Source organism: Mastacembelus armatus, chromosome 16 (genome assembly GCF_900324485.2).
Source record: "Mastacembelus armatus chromosome 16, fMasArm1.2, whole genome shotgun sequence".
Taxonomy (NCBI): domain Eukaryota; kingdom Metazoa; phylum Chordata; class Actinopteri; order Synbranchiformes; family Mastacembelidae; genus Mastacembelus; species Mastacembelus armatus.
The window spans coordinates 16,514,644-16,532,544 of NC_046648.1; the positions used below are offsets into that span (position 1 = coordinate 16,514,644).

Sequence of the window (17,901 nt, forward strand, 5' to 3'; positions counted from 1 at the left end):
TTGATGGCTGGCAGAATATCTCTCTGAGTGGCTAAATATTTCACGGACACCGGCGAAGTGAAGAGACAGAAGGAGGAGAGAAACCTCCCAGCAAAGCCGACAGAGGTAAGAGACTGATCTCTCTTTTGTTGACTATGGCTTCATTGCTGATATCAAGGGGAAAATAAAATATAATGTAAATACAGCGTACAGCTAATTTGGATCCATTCTTACCTTTTCAAATATCCTTAGTATGAACTGAAGTTGATAAAATTCTTGCATTGTAGTGCCAACACTGATTCATGCTCGTCTTTCCAATGCCTAATGGCTGAATCCTCTCCCATGGACATTTTTAGGATAATATATTTAGAGGATGGATGATGCTGTAATGGTTTGATTGCAATTCTAGCTTTGTCTCTCTCATTTTCTCTCAAAATGCTTTTTGACATCTTAATCTGCAAGATGACTGAATATTTTCTTCTATATTGTTAATTTGGGTAGTTTGGAAGCATTTTGTCACCAACTTGCAGGACCCCTGCACACATCAGAGCACTGATTTCATCTGACTTACCGACTAAAAGCTGCACTCACTCACCTTCGGTCAGCTGCACTCACTTTGGATCATTATTTGAAGTGACCATTAGTTTTTGCAGTTGATTGTAAAGTGAGAATTTATTTTGTATAACAATGCTTTTTTTCTGTGGCTTTCCATAGTGTACAAAGGTGACTTTTAACCCTATACAAAGATCTTGATTAATTTTCTTGGCGGCTGTAGTGTGTCATGAGGCTGTAATGCTTTCTCATAAATTACAGTCATTAAGGTTGTTGTTAAAAGGCTGTTACACGACTACTGAGGCTGTAATGTGAATCATTACAGATTTTATGAGGCAAATTTAAAATGTGCATCCTTTAGGCAGCAAAAAAAAAAAAAAATAAAAATACAAAGGTTATTTGTAGCTTGTGATTTAGAGAGTTGTAATCTCATAAAAAAGATGTGTTCCAGTGTTAAAGATAAACCTAAACTCAGCTGACAGAGGTACTCCCTGCCTCATTAGCAGCCTCACAAAATGGCCCTTTTCTTTACATTCAAACATAATGAAGTATCATATCATTCAACTGTTCAATGCAGACAGAGTACAAGATAATTATTTTCTTAATTCTTAAAAGGTCCAGGTTGGGTAAGAGTTGGTGGTTTTCAACACCATCTCTTTCCTCGTTTTTCCCCCTCTCCTCTCCACTGAGCTCAAAGTCACGTTTATTTGCCTTCAGTTATGCAATGGTAACAGGCATGATAACAAGCTGGCAGGAGACATCACATCAACTTGAGGCTCTTTATCTGTGACAACTGCTGAGTAACTGCTGCTCCAGGACTGTTCCCCCCTTACATCCATCAGTAGCTCATTAGGTTCCTTCAATAACCTTTTGGGTGGCAGGTGAATCTTAGCTGAACTTTATCCTCATTTCTGTCATTACTTTGTATTTCCTCACTCATAGATCTTGAATTATTTAATATTGTACTTAAAGTCATATCACAGTTTGACAAATAACCTGCTTCATATTTCTTTACCTTCTTTAATGGATTTTATGTTATCTATTGTGTCTCACCTCTTTCAGTACATTGTCATCATCCATTAAAAAACAATTCTTTTCTGTATTGCTGCTTATTGTTACATCAGGTAGAGTGATTTTGCTTAGACTGCGGGATTTGGTCTTGACTTGATTATTGTGGTCATCAAAAAACTTTTACTCCCCCCAAAGTCTGATAAATGTAGCTCATATACAGGCCTCACAGCTCCTATAATGCATGTGTTTTAATAATCACACTCATGAGGCAATGCATAACTGTGACACCACAGTACAGTGCACAGTCTGTTTACCATGCTGATGTGTGGTGGATGGATATAGCTCTTACAGTGTGTGACCCATTATGTTCAGCACAATTTTAATAAGGGAAATGGAGTGTTGGCAATAATTTGATTTGTGACAGTTGGGCTGCTGGAACCATTAAGGTGAACAGGCTTATTGTAATGGGCTTAGAGCAGCCCTGTCTGGCCTGTGGGCGAGCTGTTAACTTGTTCTGGGCCATAAGCGCCCCAAATCTGAATGGGGAAATTGTCTGGCATTGAATTTGACATGTGGCTAAATCCAAACTTCTCTCATGTATTTAACACAGTTATGGCTTATATGTATGAATAGGGATAGTATAAAGCCTTGCTATGGTGGAATACTGTGCTGAGGGAAAGTTTGTTGAATAAATAACAGCTGCATAAAAAGACAATAAAAACCAACACAGACCCTTCATTCAGACACTATCAGACATTATTGGATGCTGCTAGGCTCAAATGCAGAATTATAGCTGTCGCTAATATCAGCATTGAGCTGAGCTGTATAACCCTTTACATTTAAGTATCAGGGCTGTTGTTGTGAATGGTTGCCTCTGTGCTTTCCTCTGTTGAATGCTCCTTTCTTAAACGCTAAGGCGCTGAGGGTCTCTTAATCTGGGCAGGCGGTACCAGAAACCTACAAGGCTCTGCCTCTGCCTCGGCTCCCCCTCTGCTCTTTCATTGTGATGAGGATTCCAGTGTGTGTTTTGACTAACCGGATTTGCCCTTTGTATTTACCCTACTTTCTTCTCCTTGGCCAGTTTTAGTAAGAGATGCTGAGCAATAAACAGGTTGTACATCCTTTCCTTTCTATTTGTGCTATGAAATATCAAAATTGAAGAAAGTACCCACTGAAATGTGTTGTCTAACAGTCCAAAACCTGAAGATAATATATTAAAATTATATGAAACTATGGAATGGAATGGTGTAAATATATCACATGCATAGTAAAAGAAGAACCAGGTAGAGTTGGTAATGCTCTTAATAAATGTGGCAAGTTGGCTTCATTTGTCCAGTCTCTGTTAGTGTAGTTCCATGAGAAAGCCTAACTTTTTAGTGGAACTGTTACAGGTAATGCACAAAACACATCAACACACCTCAGCCTCCACTGTGACTGACACTCAAGAGCTAGTTTTCATCTGTACTTTGCTCAGGTGATCACTGGATGCAGGTCGGACACAGTGGCTGCAGAGCTCAGTGACCGCCATATCCTCTCAGTTCTGCCATGGGCTCAGGAATACCTTCACCCCTCTTACCCTTCTTCCTCTTCTCTACTCTTATTTCACATCCTGGTTGCTCTGACCCCTCTTTCCTCTGTCCCACAGGGTGGAGGAGGGGACCAGTGGCAGTAGGAAATGGCTGCCATGACAACGGTGCCCAGCTATACCCCTTCGCTATGGGTAAGAGTGTGTCACGCCCTCCCCCGGCTGGACCTCACCATGCAGATGAGGGACAACATCTTTGTCCCTGACAGCTGGGAGTACCAGCAGGTAACAGACACCTGCCACAACTACATCACTGTAGCCGCATGCTGTACTGGCTGTGTCTGGTCTGAGGTGCCACATTGCATAATAATCACAGTCCTGTTGGTCCTTTTGTGGTTATAAATGTAGAGCAATATTGTATTATAGTGAATGCAGCTGATGGATAATGGTCAATTTGGTTTATATCACAAATTGTTCCATCTGTTCCTAAATGTCATATCAATCTGCAGAGCTATGATAAAGGTATACAGACTTATTTAAAACACTTTTCATGCCAATTTATTGACTTAATTATTGGTGGGAAAGTGACACTAGACCCCATAACCCTGAGCTCATATATAACGTTTTTTGGTTCTGCCTCACTTTAGATGTTTAATGCTCTTCCAAACTGTCTCTTTCACCTCTGCCTCTGTGCATGCAAATTTGAAATATTTTATGCAGTTTGGACTCAAGAAATGCACACGATTCATGGTGTGAGTCCTCCTGCAGGTATCCACAGTTGCTCTTGTCTGCATGGTCCTGAACCATGCAGTTTCAACTGCAAAATGAAAGGTTTCATCCCTCGCCTTCAACAGGCTCACATACAAACTCTCCAGCTAGCCGTGTCGTACTGTGCGTGTTTGTGACTTCTCTGCAGTACAAAGGGAGGAGGGGGGACACACAAATTATCGTGCAGAACAGAAAGACAAAAGAGACTGAAAGTGCTCCAAGAGAGGGAGAATGAGAGAGGGAATGAGTAATGCAAGGAGGGTGCTGAACAGTAGACCAGGCTGAGAGAGAGAGGAGGCAAAGCGAGTGAGAGTGGGAGTGAGAGAGAGTGGCAGTGAATGTATTTAAGTAGGTCAGAGATTATTAATAGAGATTCAGTGGTGTGGATAGAAAAGAAGCGAGGGGAGAGTGGGGGAGAGAAAGAGAGTGGGAATGAGGGAGAGCGTGGGGAAAGAGGGATGGGTGGAGTAGAGCGATGGGGAAGAGGCTTCAGAGAACGGGATGTGACATGGAGGGAAAGTGGAGGAATGAGGAGTGACAGACAGGCAGATGGTTGAAGGATAATACATTTGATATGTGTTGGAGCAAAATGCATTTCAGTAAAGTTGACTTTATGACATGGAGTCTTATCAAAAGGAAAGTCTGATATGGCTTAGTGACATTAATATTCACTATGGTGCACAAACAGATCAGGATCTTTAGGTTAAAGCCTTTAATACAAGTTAGATGGTCTAGAATCACCCCAGCTTAACTGCGTTGAATCTATATTTTGTAAAAATCATTTTCTGTCTTTATTAATATATGTTTTCATGAAGTGTTTATCTCTATTCTATGTCTCTTTAAAGCTTGCAATATATTCTCACACCTTTTTAATCACCATCTCCTGCTGCTAATGGGGGTGGGACAATATGACAAGCCTTGGAATTTAACAGGATTAGTTGGTATTTTATCCTCGCAAATTGCTCTTCTCCACTTGTAAAAATGGAATTAAAGTGCCATTTTTCATATTCACTGACTCATCCGCTGACTGATTTTTTTCACCTCCTCTTCCTTTTTTCAGACTCTGCTGGTTTTGTCCAGTTTATCAGCCATCGCTCTTGTTATTTCGCTCTTGGTGGTTCTCTCTTTCCTCATACACTACTGCTGCTGTCACCGTGGTGACCGGAGCGAGGGATCAGAGGAGGAGGAGGAGGATGAAGATGGCAGCACAGGTCATGGTTATGGTGGGAAGAAGGGGCGGGGCATCTGCTGTGTCACATGGGTGGCAGTGGCGGCTGTCACGCTGTGCTGGTGAGAAAGGATTCAGATGTCATAATGAACCACTCTTGAATTTGATAGCAACATATTCCAGTTGCCTTTTTTAGCAGTGGACCAGGGAGTATTCAGCCTTTTATCTAAGTAAAAAATACTCCATTACAAGTATTTTACACAAACTGTAAAGTGTAAAAAGGAAAATTAGCAGTGGTTGAATGTACATTCACTTAAGTGGTGTGAACATAGTTGTGCTGTGATGTTCAAATGGCCCTTAGATACTAATGCACCTAAAATAACAGTCCCCCCCAAAATAATAAAGTAATATTCTGTACAATATAACAATATCACAATTATAAGCTCCTCTCTTATAATCAGTACTTTTTATGTATGAAATATTTTCAAAAGGAATGTAAATTCTATTTGTTTCGATGCTTTTACTTGACTAAACTATTTTTGCACATCCCCATTCACTGATAATTAGATGTTTATATTTATGCATGTTAAATAAAATATGAAACATGTAGTTACAGCCTGCAGCCAGCACTTAGTTAGCATAGCTTGGCATAAAGCCTGGAAACAGGAAAACAGTCGGCCTGGCTTTGTCCAAAGGTAAAAAAAATCATCTTATCAGGACCTCTAAAATTCACTAACTAACAGTCATATTTTTATTTTGTTATTTTTGGACAGAGGCAGGCTAGCTGTTTCTAACTGACATGCTTGGTGAAACTGCTGCTGGCTGTATCTTCATATTTACTCTACAGGTTGAAGAGTGGTATTGATCATCTCAGCTCATGCTTCACAAACATTAAGGAGCTTATTTCTCAGAATATTGAACTATTAAACTTAAATCATTTAAGAAGATTAGAGGGGAAATCACTGCCTAGTGAACTGCAAACAGCACAAAGATACTATATGTGAAACATAAAAATACAAATACGCCCAACTGAAATGTAGTGGAATATAAGAATAAAGTAAAACAAGCTATAAATATTCTAGTAAAGTACAAATGCAAAACTGTACTTCAGTATTGTTCTTGAGTAAATGCACTTCTCACCACTGCCTTCTTGGTGGAAGAGTAGCAACAAGGCTGTGAATCACAGTCTGTCACCTCCTCCATCATCATGTGTTTTTTAGTCTCTCACACATTCATCAGTGTCATTAGAGGAAAGAAGGCTCGCCCGACAGCTGATGGTCATGTTTTGTTGATGTTTGTGAACCTTAGGCCTACAACGGCACAGCACGTGCGCGTGCGTGTGTGTGCTGGTATGTGTCATCGTGTATATGTGATGATGATGTCAGCTCGCCTACCTACAGTACAAAAGTCATGTACCCGCTGGTGTTCCCCTCAGTTCTGGTGACCATGCAGTCATCAAGTCAGTACATTGTCTCCGCTGTACATTGCACAGAAATGCTGCTTGTCATCTGCCCAACACACTCTTGTCTAGCGGAAGCAGAAGTAACTGGGGAGAAGCTCAGCTGCTTTTATATCTAAATCTACAAGCCCAGCTGTGTGCTGTAATAAAATTGTAATGCAATTTAATGCTTCAGCAGTGCTTCTTATGCTCCAGTCCATTTTCTTTGCATTTACATGCAAGGAAACGGCATTGTATAATGTACTGGTGATCTAATTTCAGCTATAATAATGATGTCGTCATGTACAGACTGTAGGTTAATAGGGCTTGTGTCTCCCTCTTATGGATTGTAAGAAAATGTTGTCATTTTCTGTGATGCTCGATATAAGAGCCCTCTGTGTCAGACAGGATGAAAAAATAATGCTGCAGTTTACTTCCTGAAAATATTTCATGTGGCACACAGATGGTGGTCTTTTGGTGACAAGCACGAGAACGGTGTATGTCATTTTAAAATGCAACTACATTAGACAGCGTTCACATTTGGCAGCTTGAAATGCAAAGCACACACAGACGCAGGCTCACATTCCTCCCCCCCCCCCCCGCTTTCTAATCTGGGTCACATACTTTGTGGGAGATTGGGTCATACCATTCCTCTCGGGTTTGAGGGGATTTGATGAACATCTGGCCCGAGCCTTAATCTGAATATTTGAATAACAGATAGATATGTAAACATGTCGCTGTGTTTAACGTTTTGAATACTTTCCTTGCTGAGGCTCACCCGTTGAGTACTAAGAGTCAGCTGTTTTCCTGTCATGTGTTTATTCCATCCCCTCCGCTCCACTGCCAGTATGTTCATCCAGAGCATCCTCGCCAGCTCTATCTCCTTGTGTCATATTCATTTAAAATGTATATACACACTGAATTAAACATTACACTTATGCCTCTGCTGTCTGTTCTTCTATCCCCCCTCTCTGCCTCACATGTATACCCACCCACAATGTTTTCATGTTTCTCTTTTTTTCCCCCCTTTGCAGTGTTGCCATAGGCATCGGTTTCTATGGCAACAGTGAGGCTAATGATGGGATGTATCAGTTGACCTCGTCTCTTCTCACAGCCAATTATACGCTAGCTTCCATCGATCTGCTGGTGAGTCCCGCTCTCCACAAGTAAAATGTCATGCAGAATATCTATAGCGCTTGTGTGTGTGTGTGTGTGTGTGTGAGACAGAGAGAGGTAGACAGTGAGAGGATGTGTTTATGCAAACCTGTGGTCTGCAGAAGGAGAAAGAAAATCAGACACACATTTTCGTTTTAACGATTTTCCTGTGGTTTATCTGTCAGACTTCTAAATGCCCTCCTTACACAGTGGAAACTACCATATATAAATACTTTAAAAAAAAGCATGAAATCCAATCGATCAAGCATTAACAGATCTGGTGGGAGGAGACTGCAGAATAAGTTTTGTTAAACCTCTACAAAGTCAGCCTAACACTGCTCTAAAGAGCCAACTTAGTTTCAAATGTTCTAATAAATCCTATTATGTGTAAGAATAATCATTAATGGCCATTTTTACATGATCAAAGGATTGATTACATGTATGCTCAGTGCAGGAAGAGGTAATCAAGACAGAGATTTCTCTAGCTTTAGATATATTGTCGATATAGATAGATAATACATATATATATATAAAAACAGGTTAAATAACAGTAAATTGTCTGAAATGAAAATGTGTTGCTCTTGCAGGGTGGTTTATTTGTATTTTATAGCATAGTATTGGTGCACACAGGTTTTTAAGTAGAAGTAAAACTTTATTTCCATCTTTCACTGTTTACTTTTAACAGTTTGAGAAGTGTGTGATCTGAGCTTTAATAACTTGTGCTATAGATCATGAGACACATGCATTAGTGGACAGACGCACCGGAGTGCCCATCATGTCCAGTTCTCTATCTCCATAACACAAGCACTCTCAGCCCACTGTGACTTTATGAGTATCATCGTCTCTATTCTGTGGTTTCCATTCCACTCAACTCCTATCACATTTTTCCATCCTCCCCCACCAGATTTCAGATACAATCACTGGACTTCAACTGTCTGTCTCTGGCCCACTGACCACAATGGAGGAGCTCTTTACCGGCAGTAAACCCTTCCTGGTGTCTACGCGGAACTGCCGGAGGTTGTCTGACAATGTGATCAGCCTTATCTCCTCTATCTCCCTGGCTCAGTCCAGTGTTGACGCAGGCCTGGGGAATGACAGCAACGTCAATGGGGCGTCCATCGTACCCCTTACCCCAGCACCGCCCTCTGTGGCTCCTACAGTGGTGCCTACCAGCAGCCTAATGCCCAGCCCCTTCTCACCTGGCTGGGCGGCCAACACGCTGATGGTCAACGAGGACTACAGGTGAGACTGCAGTCTAGACAGGCAGATGTTTTGTTTGAATCTAGATACATGCTGGAAATTGATGTTCTGGGCAATTAAATAGCAAGTGACACACAATACTCCTCAGATATCTTCCCATAGGCCTATCCATATGTGCTCCATCTTGATTCACGAGCTGATGCAAATACAGAATACATTACTATGTACAATGCAATTTTTTTCACCTGCCATTAGGATAAAGATTACTTGGGCATCATTATAAAATGTCACGTTTGGGTACAGGCAGCATACAATTCAATGTATATGAACAAAATGCTTTCCAATTCAAAATTCATGATCATTTTAATTATTTTAGGGGGTTAAATTGAATGGTCGTTAAAAAAACAAATTTCCCTATAATTAGTACCAAATGTAACTTTTACTTCTAGGAAATTCATGTTTTTTTTTTTTTTTGTTAAGAAAAATATACATCATTTGTTTTTGTTGCAAGTATAGAATAAGCAATGTGGGTACAATGGTAGCCAAGTGGTTACAGCAGGCGACTCGTGTGTCCTGTGTGACGTCAGCAGATCAACCCACTGGTACTCATATGAAGACATGAAAAACCCCCCAAAAAAGTACCAGAAATGCCCCTGAGAAAACGCTAACCACTTGCAGCAATGATAAAGAATCTCTTTCTTTGCTGGGTGTAGAGCTGTTAATGTTCATCTCCTGCTTCAATTTGACATTTCATTATCATTTTCTTAAAAAAAACAAAACAATTTTAGTCTCCTAACACTGTTTTGTCAAATTTTCCATCCAGACCTTCAATATTGGGACTACTAACACAGTGTTTTGCTGAACTTGTTGACACAATATCACATGGAGACTAGAGACCGTGGCACACAGTCCTACAGCTGCAATGTGTTCAGATAAACTCTAGTGAAAAAGTGCATGTAAGCATTTGTAGGAGAAAATCTTGGTCTGTTTCACCAATGTCAACATACACAAGCTGTTCATCAACACTGCCCCACCCCTGCTCAAACTGTTATAGGAGCCTGAGGAAACTATCCTACCCAGACTCATAAATCTTTCATGTTTATTAAGATATGTTTGTTGAGGTAATGCAATGAAAACCTTTTTTTCAAAAATGACAGACACAATGTTCCTCCACATAATGGGTTGATGCCATGCTTTTATATTCCACCATGAACATACTTTTAACTGCTTCCTAAAACAAACCACACACAGCAAGCAGGGAAGATGTTACTTATCGTCCTTTTAAACAGTAAGAGGGTAAGTAAGGTTCAAACTCATTCTCACAGCATGACTTTCGTATCTCGTACAAAGGGGTTCAGTGTCTGCCTTGTCTCAAGTGGCAAACGAATACAAAGGAACTAAATTCTTGCTTTAGTTGACTGTTGATGGGACAAATCTTTTCAATAGATAGCACAGAACAACAGTGTTGTTAGCATCCTAATAATCTTGTTATACTTCTCAACTGTTTAATTCTGGAACAGTGAAGTTATGTGTTAATGTGGTGAAATGAACATGGTTTATTTCTTTGCAATTTGTTATTTCTGTGGCTCTTCTCAATGAAAAAGCAGTTCATGCTGTATGTAGGCAGAGAAGTCCTTAGAGAAGCATGCTAAGAGTTTCACTGCAAGATCAACAGTAACCTGGCAGACTGAACATTTAACAGTTAATATTGTGATAGCATTTGTTGTATGTGGTGTTTGTGTGTGTGTCTTCATTGTAGGTGGCTGTCATACGTGTTGTTGCTGCTGCTTGATCTTATAGTCTGTCTGTTCATCCTGCTGGGACTGGCCAAACAAGCCCGCTGGCTGCTCATCCTGTGAGTATACACACACACACAAACACACACACTTGTGACATTTAGATACAAACCATACAACAGTGGATTGATCGTCAGCGTGTCCTCTTGGCTGAAAAGTTTGTGCTGTTCCCCCACAGGATGACCGTGCTGGCGTGGCTGGCGCTCTTCCTAAGCTGGGGCTCTCTGGGCTTGGAGACAGCTACTGTAGTGGTGAGTAGACCCAGAAAAACTGTGATGGTGAGTGGGGCCAGGACTGCTGAAATGAAGGGTTGGAGGAATAGGAAGTGAATGGGACTGTCATACCATGGACTGGCAGAGCACAAAGGGCTTTAGAAGGTTGACCCGGGATGGCTGACCAAAGCGAAGTATGTGTGTGTCTTTGTGCATGGTTTCTGTGGCCATTGTGCTAAACTGTGAAAAGACCTGCCTCCTAGGGAACACTGCAGTCATGGCAGAGGACCAAAAAGCAGGAAAATGGGGCAGAGATTAAAGATTCAATATGCGTATGTACAAATGTGTTTGTGAACAAAGTATGTTTGTGCACTGGAGTGTGTGTATTTCACGTAAGTGTGTTTCCGAGTGTGTGGGTGTTTGGCTTTGAGAAGTAAAGACAGAAGATGAAGAGAAGAGCTTTCAATAGGAGTGGAGAGGAAGAACAGGAGGGCGCATCTCAGGATCAGCTCGAGAGAGAGCGAGAGCTAGAGTGAGTGATAGAGACCATTGGCAGTGTAGGTCCTCACGATGTTATTGTACCTCTGCACCTTGGGGCTTTAGACAGAGTGTGCAAGTATAATCCTGTGAATTGTCTGAGTGCTGCTGGGCCATGTTCATCTGAAATTCCAGTTGTGCTTTTAACTCCTTAACATGACAATGCCGCTAGTGTGCTGTGTCCTGTAGACAACAATCCAACCATATTTAGCTGTGACATTTATCGAGAACAAAAAGAACACCGTAGATTTTACGCCCATTTTCGGTTTGATCTGTGAAGTTTGGTTGTACTCTCTGAAGAGGAATCCTTTGGTCTGGGTTGGGGGCCTGTGAAGAGGTTAAATGGTGGCTGTTTTTCTGCACCGCTGCCCATTTTAAGAGTCTAAGTGTCATGTGGAGCTGGCGGGAGATGTCCCAAGGACTGTGGAACCACACAGAGCTGCTCTGTCCCTGGTCACTGAGAGGGAAACAATAGGCCGCTGTGGGCCTGCTTACTTTATTCCAAACCAGGGTTGCTGTTCTTCCTGTCAGTTGCTGGGCTCTCTGTGTGCCTCTCACTCCCTCTTCTGGTACGGTGATCTCAAGCTGTGTGTGTTTGTGGGTGACTCTGAACTAAATGCATCCTTTTCAGAACTAGGCCAGAAGGAACAGCAATGTATAGAGAATATATGGAAAGAAAGAGGTTAACAAAGGGGAAAATATGAGTGGTGATGGTAACAGAAAGATAGCTGGATGTCAGAGCGAAACACAGGTATATCCGGAACAGCGTGTGCTGCAGGCAGATCGATATTTGTCACTTTATTGTGAGCTGCAGTCAGATATCTGAGTAGGTAAGTATGTCAGTCGGTCAGTGTGTGTACTAACGGCCTCATCTGTCCCTCTCTTTTTTTTTTCTTTTGTCCTGTCGTTCTTTCTCACCCTCCCTGTCACTCTTGCTGCACTGCCAGGCTCTCAGTGACTTCTGCTCAGATCCAAACACATTTGTCCTCAACTCCACCAACTTCAACAGTGGGATAAGCTCAGGTACAGTATGAGCCTGTATCTATTCAGGCAACACTTTCTGAAACAACTAGTTGTTTTCCATCTCTTCCATGAACTTTATTTACCCCACAACTGTGATTATGTCAGCAGAACACTGAACACTGACAAATGTTTCCACATGTTTTCTATTGTGCGCTGATCTGTTGTGCACTGGTGTTTTGTTGGCCATTCAGATGTGTTGGATTATTACCTGACCTGCAGCAGGCGCATGAACAGCCCTTTCCAGCAGGTAACTTAACCTGTCAGTCACATCTTCCTGTATTTATATAGCATGTTAAACAGACCCACTCGAGGGTGGTTAGAGACAGTTGGATGCACAGCTGTTGCTGAGTGTTCCCAGATAAAGAGCTATACTCTCAGCATATTGATGGTATATTTAAACAATAATGCAAATTAAAGCTCTTTATTCCATTGACATGTTGACTTCAGCTGCTGACCCAGTCGCAGAGGGCACTGTCAAACATTCACACACACCTCTCCAGTCTGGACAGAAATGCTCTTACACAGTTCCCCAAAGCTGAGGTACGTTATAATTCATGCACAACAAATGCAATGTCTGCCACATATGAACAGCATTTTCATTTGTTCCCTCATACTTACATACAATTCTTTTCTCATTGCAGAAATCACTCAGGGAGGTTCAACAGATACTAAACTCCACAGAAGGAAACTTTCATCAGTTGGTGGCACTACTGAACTGCCGGGGTCTGAATAAGGTCGTGATCCAAGGAGCTGGGCACTCCATATAGGACAGCAAGCAACAACAAGTTACCAACCACTTGTTTTTTTTGTTTTTCTGCTATTTTCTTTTAGGACTACATCGACTCACTGAAAGGTCTGTGCTATGATGGGATGGAGGGATTGCTCTACCTTTCCCTGTACTCTTTCCTCTCTGCTTTGGCCTTCACGGCTATCCTCTGCTCTCTGCCTGGTGCCTGGAGGAGCTTCCCGAGGTGAGAGAGAACATGAATGTGTGTGCTCATGCATAAGTATAATTGCTTCTATTTGTATTGCAGTTTTGTTTTGAAATAAGGAAATGTAAGACAATATTTTATCCAGTGATAAAAATTTACACACTATGAATGGCCAATCATAAACATTGTAAAAGTAGTTTTAAAAAAAAAAACTACCACGCAAAAGACTGAGCATTGATCTTAGGTTAAAGTTCTTCACAAGCAATAAATCCATGTTGTTCCAAGCGGCCGGGGAGGACATACACTTCTCTTCTCCTCTATTCTGTGCTAATGATCCACTAGAAAATCACGATTACAAAGTGTGGGCGTTTCTGCTTGCCATACAATGCTACTTGGCACACAGCGTGGAAAAAATATTGGAGTGTACTGTGGATTGTCAGTACAAATTTAGCCTTGGAAAATATAAAATGAAAATTGTCGGTTGCAAAGTCTGGCATGCCTGAAGGAGTATACAGTAATAGTACAGCATTACAAAATGACCAATAATAGCTGGAGATTTGGCTTTCCTTAGTTTCTTGCTTTAATGTATTTTTTGTGGACTGGTACATAACATACAGCGGTTTTGATGGATCTGGTGGGAGTGGATGTGGAGTAGGTCACTGGTTCACGGTACTGTCACCTAACAGCAAGGCTTAGTTTATGATTGGTGCTGCTGGTGCAGTAATCCTGTAGTTCAGCGGTTTGGTGTTTTTCTGGTAAACGTTGGTGGAAAATACATATTTTTTACAGTATAAAGTGTGCATCTAATAGTTTCCTTTTTTGAAAGGTTAGCAGCTAAATAACCAGGAACAGTGACCAAGAGACTGTAAGGTGTTCACTCACGGAGGTATCCATCATTCCTCTCACACATCTCCCTTTCTCTCTCTTTTTACGGGCAATGACAGCGAATCAGAGGAGTACGAAGACTCGGACAGTGAGAGTGAGGACCCCTTCACCTCCCATCAGGCACGTAGACAGACGGCCTCGGGGTCTCAACGAGGGGCCATGACCCCCTTCTATAATTACCCGGGGGCCGGGTGGACACCCCCATTTTCTAGTGCGCCTCCCCTCCCGTGAGTAACACAGACACACAGACACACAGACAGACAGACAGACAGAATGTCCCAGATGTTGCAAGAGGGCAGACTTCAGATAGAGTTTTTACATCAAGACTCTGTATCTGTTTCCCCCCCAAAGGGTACAGGCAGATCCCCCCCAAAGAAGAAAAACTAAAAAGTCCAGGATGTAGTATAACAACACAGAATATACAGAAACAACATACAACAGACCAACATACAGAAATCCACTGGGCAATTTCAAGACATTTTTGTGCAGACACATAATCTTTGTGGAGATATTCAGCTTGAAATCATTTTAAAACATAGTTATAATTGTATCCATGACAAACATGACAGATGTTGGCATAATACACATCAATTTTTGCAGGAGAGTAGTGAAGTGCAGTGCAGTTAGTTAGGTTTGCACCTTTTTTTTTCTATAGACATGTAGGATTAGGCCATAATCCACACAGCTGGAGGTTAAGCACATGCATTGCAGACAGACACACAGACAGGTCAATAACAGTGTAGGCAGAGAAACAGACACAGCTCCAGAGGTCGGTCTGTCTGTCTGTGTGTCTGTCTATTCGTCTGTTGAGTGTTTCAGGACAGACGTAACCTACGAGATGTAGACCGCTCGTTGATTTCACAGATCTTGTATTAAATGGCATCCTGTCTCCTTAACAGCAGCAGACTACTGCTGAGTTGGGGGGAAGGGGGTCATTGACGAGGCCGCGCTCGAAAAAAAACAAAAAAACAAAAAAAACAAAACACGGCCGATGTGAGGCTCAGGTTGACAATAGGTAACCCCCACCCTCAGCCTCCTCCTGCATCCTCTGTTTCTTCAATGTGTCCAGTTTCGCTGGACTTGTCCTGCTGCTTCTCTCTTTTTCATCCCTCCTGCTTCCTTTTTGGTTTCCCCTTGTCACTTTCAATTTTCTCATCCTTCCTTTCTCCCTGACTGAAGTTTGCAAGATTAGTTAGTGCTGCCTAATCAAGGACTATTCAAATTCCTGTTCTAATGCCAGCTGATCATCTTGACCACTCTTTTATGTAATATTAACACACAAATGCAACAACACTGACTGAAAAGTCAAAGCTCAGAAACCTAGCGAGCAGTCCTTCTACAGTCCACTCCTCTTACAGGGAATCTGCTCAGGATTGCTTTAAAAGCTTTCTGGGGTTTATCATGCAGATAAACATTTTCATTAGGAAAACAACATTACAGCTACAGTGGGACTGATGAGTCACACCTAGCACTAAATGCATGTAATTGCTGATTACTGTATAAATCCTGCAGTGCAGCCTTTAGTCAGGAGTGGACTGAATGCATGCTGCTGGTGCTTGAGCAACACTGGTAGTAATAACAAATAGTACTGAGCACAATGTTGTTCCACACTATATTTCTAACCTTTCTCTCTCCTTCTTTCCTTTTACCTATCCTTGGCTCCTGCCACCTTGCGGCCCCCGTCCCCTCTGTCTTTCTCAACATGTCTCACCCCTGTTTCCCTCTCTTCTTGATCCTCCATCGCTCCTCTGCCTCTCCCTTCTGTCCGTGTCTCTTTCTATCTCTATACAGGACTCCAAACGTTTCCTCCAATGGCAACCCTGGCTATGAGAGCCTACCCTTGACTGACAGGCAGTCCCCACCCCCTTCTGTGAGTTCCTCTGTACTTGTGGCACCATCGCAATCTGTTTCTCATTTTATCAGTTAGTGCACACGCTCGCTTTAATAGCTAATAGCAAACCAGAGCAACGTGGTGGCGAAACCTCAGCCTGGCAGACCCTGTGGCCTGACCTTTTGTTCATTTTGGTACAACGCTTCAAAACATGCAAAAATATGAGAGGGAATTTACATATTTTCACTGTTAACAAGTAAATTGTGCAGAAGTGTTTCTTACTGACTTGGATTTAAGATCACACTATATGATTAAAACATTATTTAACAAGTATGACTGTTAATTGTAGATCTGAGAAAAATAAATCCATTAAAAAATATGTGTTTCAGCTCCCCTTACTAGCCATTTGTGGTGATTTCAGTTGCATCTCATGGCCTTCCTCAGCAGACAGAGTTACGATCTCCCCTTTATATTTGAACAATTTGTCACATGAACAAACTGTCAGCTTCATGATGACAAGTTATCTTTATGAAAACTGAGCAAACTCCATTTGCCAAGGTAGCCCATGTAAGAAAGCTCTGAGGAAAATAAAAACAAAATCAAGAGCCTCTTCTTTACTTGATTTCATTAGAAAATCTGCACAATTGTATTAATGTCTGTTGGTCAGCTGATCACAGCATGTTGTATTAGCTATCTTGGTGACTTGATCTTTACAACTCTGGTGATTAACATATATTTTTCTTTTTCTTTTTTCTGTTATTTGTCACCTTTGGACCTTCTTTCCTGTTTTCTGGAAGTACAGTACTCTCCCAGCATGCTGACTGGTTATGGGGGAAGTCAATCACACCCCAACCCTGCCCATTCAAGGAACCTGTATTCACGTTGATCTTTTTTTTTTTTTTTTTGTTAGAAAATGTATAAAAAAAAGTGTTTAGTTTTCTTATGAATGGACACTTTACTGAAATGAAAAAGAAACTAATCGAAATAGAATGAATGCTACTGTAGGTGTGAATTCAAAGTGCATAATATCAGTACCACTGAGAATTATTATTATTATTAGAAGCACTTAAAAGAAACAGATCAAAATGGACTGTTGAAATACCTGACAGTGGTGAAGCTGGTAGGGATGGTTGTGCAATGCTATGAACCAAGTCCACTTGGTCTAAATTCTTTCCCCTTGTCTGTCCAAACTGTGTAAACTGTGAACAGTGGTGAGGCAAGTCAGAATGATATTGACGTTAATACGTTGTAGTTTTATATTCTTAAATGTATCAGTACCACCAATTTATTTTCAAGTTTTTATATAAATATTGTTGTAGAAACGCACTGGCACGTAGCGACAAGAAACATTTTTTTCTGTGGTTATGCAGTTACTTCACTTGGTATATTTTTTTTTTTTATAATTACTTTTTATAGGTGGCGATTCCATATTTTCCTTGTATTACCATATGGTATTCTGTATATCTCATTGTCTATATTATCTGAATAACCATGAACCTTTGCTCATAAAAAAAAGACTTGAGGGCTACCAGGACCCTGTTTTAATGACTGAATGCGGAACTACAGCTGCCACTCAAGTCTTTGAGTGTGAACTATAAAACTATAAATCCCATGCAAGGAAAGCAGGTACATAGCAATATGATATTTGCTACTGGTGCTGCAGTAGCCCTACCGTAACTAGCAATAATAACTATGTATAGCATTGAGTTTCTGCGATCTCTCCAAGTTGTTTTGTGTATATATGGTATGGTATGTTGGACATTGAATCCCCCTCCCTTGCCAACCTACCTTGTTAACCCCTGAAATGAGTTTGTATGGTTATCAATGCTCCTTTTGAATGGCATCCTTTTACACTCAAGAGTCTAATATAAATAAAAATAACTTCCATA

General features: G+C 41.2%; 1 protein-coding gene across 1 annotated transcript; it reads left to right on the forward strand.

Moving 5' to 3' along the window:
* Positions 1 to 21: 21 nt before the first annotated feature.
* On the forward strand, positions 22 to 17,833 carry ttyh1 (tweety family member 1). The gene is made up of 15 exons (XM_026317683.2): positions 22 to 105; positions 3,188 to 3,352; positions 4,896 to 5,125; positions 7,476 to 7,587; positions 8,501 to 8,838; positions 10,556 to 10,651; positions 10,771 to 10,843; positions 12,289 to 12,364; positions 12,556 to 12,611; positions 12,812 to 12,904; positions 13,006 to 13,098; positions 13,196 to 13,335; positions 14,241 to 14,408; positions 15,973 to 16,051; positions 16,815 to 17,833. Exons 2-15 carry the CDS (start codon positions 3,218 to 3,220, stop codon positions 16,896 to 16,898), a joined length of 1,773 nt encoding a protein of 590 aa, XP_026173468.1. The 5' UTR covers positions 22 to 105; positions 3,188 to 3,217; the 3' UTR covers positions 16,899 to 17,833.
* The last annotated feature ends 68 nt before the right edge of the window (positions 17,834 to 17,901 follow it).

Bases quoted from the DNA above. Each gene is read 5' to 3' on its own strand.
- ttyh1 (XM_026317683.2), top strand. From the start codon at position 3,218: ATGGCTGCCATGACAACGGTGCCCAGCTATACCCCTTCGCTATGGGTA. The intron at 13,099-13,195 runs GTCGTGATCCAA...ATTTTCTTTTAG, and splicing joins ACTGCCGGGGTCTGAATAAG to GACTACATCGACTCACTGAA. The intron at 14,409-15,972 runs GTGAGTAACACA...ATCTCTATACAG, and splicing joins TCTAGTGCGCCTCCCCTCCC to GACTCCAAACGTTTCCTCCA.